Source organism: Salvelinus fontinalis, chromosome 6, assembly GCF_029448725.1.
Source record: "Salvelinus fontinalis isolate EN_2023a chromosome 6, ASM2944872v1, whole genome shotgun sequence".
NCBI lineage: Eukaryota > Metazoa > Chordata > Actinopteri > Salmoniformes > Salmonidae > Salvelinus > Salvelinus fontinalis.
The window spans coordinates 11,853,752-11,866,797 of record NC_074670.1 but is presented as its reverse complement, the minus strand read 5'-3'; the positions used below and the strand labels follow the sequence as shown (position 1 = coordinate 11,866,797).

At 49.8% G+C, this 13,046-nt stretch overlaps 1 protein-coding gene across 1 annotated transcript in view; it reads right to left on the bottom strand.

Moving 5' to 3' along the window:
• Positions 1–3,292: 3,292 nt before the first annotated feature.
• Positions 3,293–13,046, bottom strand: part of LOC129857045 (protein FAM171A1-like) — a 64,891-nt gene continuing 55,137 nt past the window's right edge. The window contains exons 7-9 of the mRNA XM_055924939.1: positions 7,365–7,479; positions 7,047–7,164; positions 3,293–6,784 (exon numbers count right to left, since the gene is read on the bottom strand). Coding sequence (XP_055780914.1) covers positions 5,180–6,784; positions 7,047–7,164; positions 7,365–7,479 — 1,838 coding nt within the window. The 3' untranslated portion in view covers positions 3,293–5,179. The remainder of the gene's footprint in view (positions 6,785–7,046; positions 7,165–7,364; positions 7,480–13,046) is intronic.

Genomic DNA, 13,046 nt, shown 5'->3' with positions numbered 1-13,046 from the left:
AATAGCGCCATCTAGTGGCCAATCTCCTCGCAGCACGTTTGCAGAGCAGTAGGCTAAGTTCCCAAATCACATCGAAACAAGGAGAGGTCAGTGATACACTACATGACCAAAAGTGTGTGGACACTTGCTCGTCTAACATCTTATTCCAAAAGCATGGGCATTAATATGGAGTTGGTCCCCCTTAGTTGCTATAACAGCCTCTACTCTCCTGGTTTTCCACTAGATGTTGGAATATTGCTGCAGGGACTTGTTTCCATTCAGCCACAAAGGCATTAGTGAGGTTAGGTCTGGCTCGCAGTCGGCGTTCCAATTCATCCCAAAGGTGTTCGATGGGGTTGAGGTCAGGTGCCCTGTGCAGGCCAGTCAACTTCCTCCACACCAATCTCAAAACATTTCTGCATGGACCTCACTTTGTGCACGGGGGCAATGTCATGCTGAAACAGGAAAGGGCCTTCTTCAAACGGTTGCCACAAAGTTTGAAGCACAGAATCGTCTAGAATGTGATTGTATGCTGTAGCGTTAAGACTTCCCTTCTCTGGAACTAAGGGGCCTAACCCGAACCATTAAACACCACCCCAGACCCTTATCCCTTCTCCACCAAACTTTACAGTTGCCAAACATTCGGGCAGGTAGCGTTCTTCTCCTGGCATCTGCAAAACCCAGATTCGTCTGTCGGACTGCCAGATGGTGAAGCGTAATTCATCACTCCAGAGAACACGCTTCCACTGCTCCAGAGTCCAATGGCGGCGAGCTTTACACCACTCTAGCCGACGCTTGGCATTGCGCATGGTGATCTTAGGCTTGTATGCGGCTGCTCGACCATGGAAACCCAGCTCCGGGAGAACAGTTCATGTGCTGACGTTGCTTGCAGAGGCAGTTTGGAACTTGGTAGTGAGTGTTGCAACCAAGGATAGACGCGCTTCAGAAATCCAGTTCTGTGAGCTTGTGTGGCCTACCACTTCGTGGCTGAGCCGTTGTTGCTCCTAGATGTTTCCACTTCACAATAACAGCACTTAGAGTTGACCGGGGCAGCTCTAGCAGGGCAGAAATTTGACAAACTGACTTGTTGGAAAGGTGGCATCCTATGACAGTGCCATGTTGAAAGTCACTGAGCTATTCAGTAAGGCCATTCTACTGCCAATGTTTGTTTATGGAGATTGCATGGCTGTGTGCTCGATTTTATACACCTGTCAGCAACGGGTGTGGCTGAAATGGCCTAATCCACTAATTTGAATGGGTGTTCAAACTTTTGTATATACGGTACCAATCAACATTTTGGACACATCTACTCATTCAAGGGTTTTTCTTTATTTTGACTATTTTCTACATTGTAGAATATTAGTGAAGACAACTATGAAATAACACATATGTAATTATGTAGTAACCCATTTTTTTAAAACAAATATAAATATACTTTATATTTGAGATTCTTCAAAGTAGCCACCCTTTTCCTTGATGACAGCTTTGCACACTCTTGGCATACACTCAACCAGCTTCATGAGGAATGCTTTTCCAACAGTCTTGAAGGAGTTCCCACATATGCTGAGCACTTGTTGGCTGCTTTTCCTTCCCTCTACAGTCCAACTCTTCCCAAACAATCTCAATTGGGTTGAGGTCAGGTGATTGTGGAGGCCAGGTCATCTGATACAGCACTCCATCACTCTCCTTGGTCAAATAGCCCTTACACAGCCTGGAAGTGTGTTTTGGGTCATTGTCCTGTTGAAAAACAAATTATAGTTTCACTAAGCGCAACCCAGATGTGATGGCGTATCACTGCAGAATGGTGTGGTAGCCATGCTGGTTAAGTGTGTCTTGAATTCTAAATAAATCAGTGTCACCAGCAAAGCACCCCCACACCATCACACCTCCTCCATACTTCACGGTGGGATCCACACATGGAGATCATCCGTTCACCTACTTTGTGTCTCACAAAGACACGACGGTTGGAACCAAAAATCTCAAATTTGGACTCATCAGACCAAAAGACAAATTTCCACGATCTTATGTCCATTGCTCGTGTTTCTTGGCCCATGCAAGTCTCTTCTTATTGGTGTCCTTTAGTAGTGTTTTTTTTGCAGCAATTGGACCAGGATGGCCTGATTCACGCAGTTTCCTCTGAACAGTTGATGTTGAGATATGTCTGTTACTTGAACTCTGTATTTATTTGGGCTGCAATCTGAGGTGCAGTTAACTCGAATGAACTTATCCTCTGCAGCAGAGGTAACTCTGGGTCTTCCTTTCCTGTGGCAGTCCTCATGAGTGCCAGTTTCATCATAGCGCTTGATGGTTTTTGCGACTGAAATGTTCCAGATTGACTGACCTTCAAGTCTTAAAATAATGATGGACAGTTGTTTCTCTCTGTTTATTTCATCTGTTCTTGCCATAATATGGACTTGTTCTTTTACCAAATAGGGCTACCTTCTGTATACCATCCCTACCTTTTAACAAGGCACACATGTTAATGGAAATGCATTCCAGGTGACTACCTCATGAAGCTGGTTGAGAGAATGCCAAGAGTGTGCAAAGCTGTCATCAAGACAAAGGGTGGCAAACTTTGAAGTACTTTGAAGAATGTCAAATATAAAATATTTTTATTTGTTTAATTTTTTGGGGGTTACTACATGATTCCATGTGTTTTGACATCTTCACTATTATTCTACAATGTAGAAAATAGTAAAAATAAAGAAAAACCCTTTAATGAGTAGGTTTGTCCAAACTTTTGACTGGTACTGTATTTAAAAAAATAACATCAACATTGCCACGCTATGGAGCGCGTCCGTCAGCTACTGAATTCAGGGGGAAACGGTTGAGCTGCAGGTTCTCTGGCCATTATGTCCCGATGGTGGGTTGATATGCTGCTCCCTTAAATCCACCCGTTAGTAACTGCCAACCGGGAAAGCCTTGAGGGGGGAGTCAGGTTCTCCCAGTCAGCAAGATGTTGATTGATTTCCTGTCTATATACAGGTCCGTCAAAAGGAGCACGAAATCTGACAAGCCTAATGGAAACGAAGAGGTCAACCATAAGGGAATGAAAAGCTTTACCATAATTCGGTGGCTCAGTAATGTAGAACATGTAGCCATGACTACTGCTTTAGTTATCAGATACATTAACAAAAACCATAAGAGCAGAATGTGAACCATGCATCTGGATACAGTCTAATCCTGAAGCTTGCACACATTTGACGTTGATCTACAGAGGATAACTCAATTATGTTCTCCTTAATTCTACTACACCCAAACGTGCTCTATAGTCTCTAGACTAGTGCTAAACAATACACAGAAGATGCAGAAGTCCAGTTTGTCTCTTTATTCAGAATAATAAGTGTAAATTATAATACAAGCAACCAGTTAAGACATTCAGAATGGATGGAACAGTAACATACAGTACTCTCCCAGAGTGGTTACTATGGTGATGGAGTACAGAGAGAGAGAGAGAGAGGATGAGGGGTCATTCACAACACTAGCTCACATGTCAACATGTAGAGGAGAGAACTATATACACTGTAATGCCTCAGATGTCATATGCTGTCACACACACACACGACCTGCAGTATATTGTCTGCACGCACAGATATGAACACTCAGGCACATGCTTGCGCAGAAAGACATGACTACAGACAGAGACGGGCCCACACACTGGCACACAGAGGCAGATGCAAAAGTCAATAAACATTCGAGCTATGGCCACACAGCATCCTCCCTTTGTGACTGAGGAGAGGAGAGAGGGGGTTACTGCATGCTGTCTGCCAGGGACAGAGGGAGGAGAGGAGAGAGGGATGAGGTAGTGGAGGGTTAGAGCTCAACAGGGGAGAGGAGAAATAAATAGCTAATTGAACTGATCAACTGATGTGTACGAGTCAACTTGTTCAAAGGCACTTGGAAAACGAGGAAGTCGATTATAGTGGTTTCCAAACCTCAGGATGCAGTTTGGTTTCAGAGAAAAGGCTTGGGTGTGTGTGTTAAAACTCTGTACTTACAGTAAGGGGAAAAACCGATAAAACATATCCGAGTAGAAAATAGCATAAACGTATTTGAGTAAAATAGTTTGGCAACTAAAATCACAGAGTACTTAAAATTACAAAACAAGGCATCTCAAGCAACTGTATAAAAGTGATGCATAGCCAGCCGTTCAGAGCAAAGTATGCCGAAGTCAGTGTTTCAACACACAAAAACCTTCATAATAAACCTCACTGGTCGAGTGCTGCAATATCAACAGTCACCAACAGAGGGGGCTGTATCCCATTATCTAATTCACCAGTCGTGTGGATGGGAAACTGAAGTTACACACACACTAATCTAAGGTACCCTAAACGTTGGAAAATGGAAACCTAAAAAAATAACTAAACAAAATATGTTTTAGTGTCACATACACTGAATAGATGCAGCCATAGTAGTACGGAGCAAATCAGGGTTAAGTGCCTTGCTCAAGGGCACATCGGCAGATTTTTCACCTTCTTGGATTGGGTATTCGAACCAGCGATCTTTACGTTACTGGCCCACCGCTCTAACCGCTAGGCTACCTGCCGCCCAAATTAAGACTTGGGGGAAAAACTGATCGTAGATCTGTGCAACATCTACCTGCAGCATTATACATTAGAGTAGCTTACTTTCCTGCTGTATGTAAATCCTGTCCTAGTTACTGATCTTAAAACACTACTACTCCTTCTACCTAGACCTGCCAGTAGACATCCGCCATATTGCTTTTACTTGTCCAATGCTTTTCAGATCAGTAGACTGATCAGATAAGACTGAGGAAAGGAGGCTGCTGCTAAGTATTGAAACACTCATTGTCTGTCTACTTTATTCTACAGCCCCTTTTTGCTGACAGCTAATTTACTAAAGGCATAGCAGTTGTGCATTACATGTTCTCTGACGTTGTTTAGTTTGTTTTTACTTCAGGAGTTCATCTGTATCACTCAGACAAAGTCTCTATGGCATGTCTAGTCAGTGGCCTGTCCATGTAGTGTGGGGCTATGATGAAACACAGGAAGGATTAGACATTAGAATGTATGGAGTTCCAACTGTTCCAATCGTTTCCATTCACTGACAGTTTAATTTAGCTCCCAGTGCAGATGTACTGCCTGAATGATCTGGATCTATAGCTGGCCAATCCTTCTTCATGTCACTCTGGGGTGGGGTGGTGGGAGGGGAAGTAAGGTCATAGTTCAAGGGTCAGAGGTTATTTCAGGTTAAAGACTGCCAGTAGGGGGCGCTCCTCCCTCTTCTGCCAGGGGCTCTTCTTCTCATCCTCTCCGTGGTCGTCAGGGGCAACAGACAATAGGGCCGTCTGGTCATGCTCAGTCCTGAAGACCACGCCGTCTGTCTCTGTGAGTGGGGGTGGAGAGGAGGAGGAGGAGGAGGGGGAGGAGAGGGGTGAAGGAGCCTCTTCCTGTATCATCCCCTCTCCTCTGTGTTCCTCTTCCGCCTCGTCTTCCTCTCCTCTGTCCTCCTCCTCTTCCTCTACTTGTTGATGTTCCTGTGTGTTCTGCAACCCTGGACCTAAAGGGCTGTCCTGGGGGCTACACTCAGGAGTCTCCCCCTCCAGGTCATCCACATATACCAGCTGGGTGTAGGCCATGGCAGGAGGGCCGCTCTTTGTCCTCCCCCTCTCTCTGTCTTTCTCTCTTTCCCTCTCTCCTACCTTCCTCTCTACCTCCCTCCCCCTCCGCCCTGCTCTGGGCTCATTCAGGTCCACCCCGGAGTCCAGACTTGCGTCGTTTCCGTTGACATGTCTACCACCACTGTTGTTGCCATGGCTACCTCCTCCACCTGGATTCCCCTTGGCTTGCCCAGCCCGCTGCAAGTCTATGTAAGAGTGTCTGATGGCGTTAGACCGACCGTCCAATGAGACGAACCAGGCGCGCGGGTGTGTGAGGGGCTTCCCTCCCCGCAGTTCCATCAGTTTCCTCTCGGCCAATAGCGTGTCCTCGCCGTTCATTTGCATAATCCCTGCCTCCCCAAGTGCTGTCGGGATAGACAGGGACTCTGATAGGCTGCTCCACTCCCCTTGCCCCTCTCCTTGTCCCTGGTTGGCTGAGGCGGTAGCATAATTGGCTTGTGTTTGCCCCAGGGGCTGCTGGGAGTGTGAGGCGTTGAGCTCAGCCTGGATGGTCTCCAGGTCACTCTGCTGGTCAGTCTGTAAGAACAGGGCCTGGCCACACAGTGGGTGCTCCCCCGGCAGGCGCATGTAGTGAGCTGGGATCACCAGTGTGGGCCGGATCCTCCTGGGGTAACCGTCTCCTCCACTCAGCAGGTCCACGGACCCACAGCACAGCAGCTGCCTGGGGAGGGAGAGGGGCAGGGAGCCCAGGTGGTCCACAGACCGGGACAGGAGGTAGTCTGGGGGTCTGCGCTCACACCCCTCTCCTCTGATGGGGGAGACAGGTGGGGAGCAGGGCGAGGTAGCCTCATGCACACTAGTCCCGCCCTCCCCAACACCACTCAATTGACTTGCTGACGCCTGCACCTGATTTGAGGAGGAAAGTCTATCTGGGAGCTGATTGATGATTGAGCAGATGGAGGTGTATGATTGGCGGTAGCCGGCATCCGTCCCGGTGGAGAGGGCTGACTTTAATGGGAACGTCTCCACAGACTGACGGTAGTCTCTGCTGCGCGGCGTCAGGTTGCCTAGCGACGAGCCATGACAACTTCGGCTATGGTTTCCTAGCGACATGCGACTGTGGTTGCCATGGGAGACCAGGTCATGGCGATCGTAGGAGGAGGGTTTGAGCATGGGCGTGGTCATGTTGGGTTCTGCTGTCGTAGAGACCAGCTCCAAATGAACCTAGAGATGTGATAAGGTTTTAGTGTCAGTTTCACAGACAGTAGTGCTATGCCATTATCTAACATGCTCCTCAAACAAAATACACAGAACACACAGGAACAATACCATCAACACACACCAACACAAACGTGAAAAAACAACAGAATATTATCTGTGATTATAACAATGGAAAGTGCAATGGCAGTTCCAAAGTGCAGTGGCAAAGGGGAAAAGCATGTTTGTACGAAGAGACCAGTGGTCCCTGGCCTGGGTGTTGACTGACCTCGCTGCTGATAAGGTTGAGGTGGGACATGGAGGTGGACTGGTCTCTCTTACTGCCCTCCAGACCAGACGACAGAGTCAGCTTCCGCTGGGACAGACGAGGCTTCACACAACCACGCCTGGAAAGAGAGAGACAGGGAGAGGGAGATAGGGAGAGAGAAACGGGGAGAGCGAGAGAGAGAGAGACAGGGAGGGAGAGAGAGAAGGGGGGAGGGATGAGAAGACAGTCCTGTTGAAACTCAAGACTGCTTCACTGACACACAAGACACACTTATGACAGTCAGCAGGGAAGTCCATTGATCCAGACAGATAGACAGACCTGCAGTAGTACAGTAGTAGACAGAGCAGGCAGAGGAGGATGACAGCCATGCCTCCCAGTATGGCCAATAGGAAGACAGTGTGGTACGTACTGATGTCCTTTGCCACCACCGGACCTGCAGAAACAGACACATTCTTTTTTTTTTTAACGGTTCACAGAGGAAGGTATACCTGTTTTAAATGTGTGTGTTGGTACCTGTGTCTAGTGGGGACATGGTGTGTGTTGGTACCTACCTGTGTCTAGTGGGGACATGGTGTGTGTTGGTACCTACCTGTGTCTAGTGGGGACATGGTGTGTGTTGGTACCTACCTGTGTCTAGAGGGGACATGGTGTGTGTTGGTACCTGTGTCTAGTGGGGACATGGTGTGTGTTGGTACCTACCTGTGTCTAGTGGGGACATGGTGTGTGTTGGTACCTACCTGTGTCTAGAGGGGACATGGTGTGTGTTGGTACCTGTGTCTAGTGGGGACATGGTGTGTGTTGGTACCTACCTGTGTCTAGTGGGGACATGGTGTGTGTTGGTACCTACCTGTGTCTAGTGGGGACATGGTGTGTGTTGGTACCTACCTGTGTCTAGTGGGGACATGGTGTGTGTTGGTACCTACCTGTGTCTAGTGGGGACATGGTGTGTGTCGGTACCTGTGTCTAGTGGGGACATGGTGTGTGTTGGTACCTACCTGTGTCTAGTGGGGACATGGTGTGTGCTGGTACCTACCTGTGTCTAGTGGGGGCATGGTGTGTGTTGGTACCTACCTGTGTCTAGTGGGGACATGGTGTGTGTTGGTACCTACCTGTGTCTAGTGGGGACATGGTGTGTGTTGGTACCTACCTGTGTCTAGTGGGGACATGGTGTGTGTTGGTACCTGTGTCTAGTGGGGACATGGTGTGTGTTGGTACCTACCTGTGTCTAGTGGGGACATGGTGTGTGTTGGTACCTACCTGTGTCTAGTGGGGGCATGGTGTGTGTTGGAACCTGTGTCTAGTGGGGACATGGTGTGTGTCGGTACCTGTGTCTAGTGGGGACATGGTGTGTGTTGGTACCTACCTGTGTCTAGTGGGGACATGGTGTGTGTCGGTACCTACCTGTGTCTAGTGGGGACATGGTGTGTGTTGGTACCTACCTGTGTCTAGTGGGGACATGGTGTGTGTTGGTACCTACCTGTGTCTAATGGGGACATGGTGTGTGTCGATTCCTGTGTCTAGTGGGGACATGGTGTGTGTCGGTACCTGTGTCTAGTGGGGACATGGTGTGTGTTGGTACCTACCTGTGTCTAGTGGGGACATGGTGTGTGTTGGTACCTGTGTCTAGTGGGGACATGGTGTGTGTCGGTACCTGTGTCTAGTGGGGACATGGTGTGTGTCGGTACCTAGCTGTGTCTAGTGGGGACATGGTGTGTGTTGGTACCTGTGTCTAGAGGGGACATGGTGTGTGTTCGTACCTGTGTCTAGTGGGGACATGGTGTGTGTTGGTACCTACCTGTGTCTAGTGGGGACATGGTGTGTGTTGGTACCTACCTGTGTCTAGTGGGGACATGGTGTGTGTTGGTACCTACCTGTGTCTAGTGGGGACATGGTGTGTGTTGGTACCTACCTGTGTCTAGTGGGGACATGGTGTGTGTTGGTACCTACCTGTGTCTAATGGGGACATGGTGTGTGTCGATTCCTGTGTCTAGTGGGGACATGGTGTGTGTCGATTCCTGTGTCTAGTGGGGACATGGTGTGTGTTGGTACCTACCTGTGTCTAGTGGGGACATGGTGTGTGTTGGTACCTACCTGTGTCTAGTGGGGACATGGTGTGTGTTGGTACCTACCTGTGTCTAGTGGGGACATGGTGTGTGTTGGTACCTACCTGTGTCTAGTGGGAACATGGTGTGTGTCGGTACCTGTGTCTAGTGGGGACATGGTGTGTGTCGGTACCTGTGTCTAGTGGGGACATGGTGTGTGTCGGTACCTACCTGTGTCTAGTGGGGACATGGTGTGTGTTGGTACCTACCTGTGTCTAGTGGGGACATGGTGTGTGTTGGTACCTACCTGTGTCTAGTGGGGACATGGTGTGTGTTGGTACCTGTGTCTAGAGGGGGCATGGTGTGTGTTGGTACCTGTGTCTAGTGGGGGCATGGTGTGTGTTGGTACCTGTGTCTAGAGGGGGCATGGTGTGTGTTGGTACCTGTGTCTAGTGGGGACATGGTGTGTGTTGGTACCTACCTGTGTCTAGTGGGGACATGGTGTGTGTTGGTACCTAGCTGTGTCTAGTGGGGACATGGTGTGTGTTGGTACCTGTGTCTAGTGGGGACATGGTGTGTGTTGGTACCTACCTGTGTCTAGTGGGGACATGGTGTGTGTTGGTACCTACCTGTGTCTAGTGGGGACATGGTGTGTGTTGGTACCTGTGTCTAGTGGGGACATGGTGTGTGTTGGTACCTACCTGTGTCTAGTGGGGACATGGTGTGTGTTGGTACCTACCTGTGTCTAGTGGGGACATGGTGTGTGTTGGTACCTACCTGTGTCTAGAGGGGACATGGTGTGTGTTGGTACCTGTGTCTATTGGGGACATGGTGTGTGTTGGTACCTGTGTCTAGTGGGGACATGGTGTGTGTTGGTACCTGTGTCTAGTGGGGACATGGTGTGTGTTGGTACCTGTGTCTAGTGGGGACATGGTGTGTGTTGGTACCTACCTGTGTCTAGTGGGGACATGGTGTGTGTTGGTACCTACCTGTGTCTAGTGGGGACATGGTGTGTGTTGGTACCTACCTGTGTCTAGTGGGGACATGGTGTGTGTTGGTACCTACCTGTGTCTAGAGGGGACATGGTGTGTGTTGGTACCTGTGTCTATTGGGGACATGGTGTGTGCTGGTACCTACCTGTGTCTAGAGGGGACATGGTGTGTGTTGGTACCTGTGTCTAGTGGGGACATGGTGTGTGTTGGTACCTGTGTCTAGTGGGGACATGGTGTGTGTTGGTACCTACCTGTGTCTAGTGGGGACATGGTGTGTGTTGGTACCTACCTGTGTCTAGTGGGGACATGGTGTGTGTTGGTACCTACCTGTGTCTAGAGGGGACATGGTGTGTGTTGGTACCTGTGTCTAGTGGGGACATGATGTGTGTTGGTACCTGTGTCTAGTGGGGACATGGTGTGTGCTGGTACCTGTGTCTAATGGGGACATGGTGTGTGTCGGTACCTGTGTCTAGTGGGGACATGGTGTGTGTTGGTACCTGTGTCTAGTGGGGACATGGTGTGTGTTGGTACCTACCAGTGTCTAGTGGGGACATGGTGTGTGTTGGTACCTGTGTCTAGTGGGGACATGGTGTGTGTTGGTACCTGTGTCTAGTGGGGACATGGTGTGTGTTGGTACCTGTGTCTAGTGGGGACATGGTGTGTGTTGGTACCTGTGTCTAGTGGGGACATGGTGTGTGTTGGTACCTGTGTCTAGTGGGGACATGGTGTGTGTTGGTACCTGTGTCTAGTGGGGACATGGTGTGTGTTGGTACCTACCTGTGTCTAGTGGGGACATGGTGTGTGTTGGTACCTACCTGTGTCTAGTGGGGACATGGTGTGTGTTGGTACCTACCTGTGTCTAGTGGGGACATGGTGTGTGTTGGTACCTACCTGTGTCTAGAGGGGACATGGTGTGTGTTGGTACCTGTGTCTAGTGGGGACATGGTGTGTGTTGGTACCTGTGTCTAGTGGGGACATGGTGTGTGTCGGTACCTGTGTCTAGTGGGGACATGGTGTGTGTCGGTACCTGTGTCTAGCGGGGACATGGTGTGTGTCGGTACCTGTGTCTAGCGGGGACATGGTGTGTGTTGGTACCTGTGTCTAGCGGGGACATGGTGTGTGTTGGTACCTACCTGTGTCTAGTGGGGACATGGTGTGTGTTGGTACCTACCTGTGTCTAGTGGGGACATGGTGTGTGTTGGTACCTACCTGTGTCTAGTGGGGACATGGTGTGTGTTGGTACCTGTGTCTAGTGGGGACATGGTGTGTGTCGGTACCTACCTGTGTCTAGTGGGGACATGGTGTGTGTCGGTACCTGTGTCTAGTGGGGACATGGTGTGTGTTGGTACCTACCTGTGTCGAGTGGGGACATGGTGTGTGTTGGTACCTACCTGTGTCGAGTGGGGACATGGTGTGTGTTGGTACCTACCTGTGTCTAGCGGGGACATGGTGTGTGTTGGTACCTACCTGTGTCTAGTGGGGACATGGTGTGTGTTGGTACCTACCTGTGTCTAGTGGGGACATGGTGTGTGTTGGTACCTACCTGTGTCGAGTGGGGATATGGTGTGTGTTGGTACCTGTGTCTAGTGGGGACATGGTGTGTGTTGGTACCTGTGTCTAGTGGGGACATGGTGTGTGTTGGTACCTGTGTCTAGTGGGGACATGGTGTGTGTTGGTACCTACCTGTGTCTAGTGGGGACATGGTGTGTGTTGGTACCTGTGTCTAGTGGGGACATGGTGTGTGTTGGTACCTGTGTCTAGTGGGGACATGATGTGTGTTGGTACCTGTGTCTAGTGGGGACATGGTGTGTGCTGGTACCTGTGTCTAATGGGGACATGGTGTGTGTTGGTACCTGTGTCTAGAGGGGGCATGGTGTGTGTCGGTACCTGTGTCTAGTGGGGACATGGTGTGTGTTGGTACCTACCTGTGTCGAGTGGGGATATGGTGTGTGTTGGTACCTGTGTCTAGTGGGGACATGGTGTGTGTTGGTACCTGTGTCTAGTGGGGACATGGTGTGTGTTGGTACCTACCTGTGTCTAGTGGGGACATGGTGTGTGTTGGTACCTGTGTCTAGTGGGGACATGGTGTGTGTTGGTACCTGTGTCTAGTGGGGACATGATGTGTGTTGGTACCTGTGTCTAGTGGGGACATGGTGTGTGCTGGTACCTGTGTCTAATGGGGACATGGTGTGTGTTGGTACCTGTGTCTAGAGGGGGCATGGTGTGTGTTGGTACCTGTGTCTAGTGGGGACATGGTGTGTGTTGGTACCTGTGTCTAGTGGGGACATGGTGTGTGTCGGTACCTACCTGTGTCTAGTGGGGACATGGTGTGTGTTGGTACCTACCTGTGTCTAGTGGGGACATGGTGTGTGTTGGTACCTACCTGTGTCTAGTGGTGATATGGTGTGTGTTGGTACCTGTGTCTAGTGGGGACATGGTGTGTGTTGGTACCTACCTGTGTCTAGTGGGGACATGGTGTGTGTTGGTACCTACCTGTGTCTAGTGGGGACATGGTGTGTGTTGGTACCTGTGTCTAGTGGGGACATGGTGTGTGTTGGTACCTGTGTCTAGTGGGGACATGGTGTGTGTTGGTACCTGTGTCTAGTGGGGACATGGTGTGTGTTGGTACCTGTGTCTAGTGGGGACATGGTGTGTGTTGGTACCTGTGTCTAGTGGGGACATGGTGTGTGTTGGTACCTGTGTCTAGTGGGGACATGGTGTGTGTTGGTACCTGTGTCTAGTGGGGACATGGTGTGTGTTGGTACCTGTGTCTAGTGGGGACATGGTGTGTGTTGGTACCTGTGTCTAGAGGGGGCATGGTGTGTGTTGGTACCTGTGTCTAGTGGGGGCATGGTGTGTGTTGGTACCTGTGTCTAGAGGGGGCATGGTGTGTGTTGGTACCTGTGTCTAGTGGGGACATGGTGTGTGTTGGTACCTACCTGTGTCTAGTGGGGACATGGTGTGTG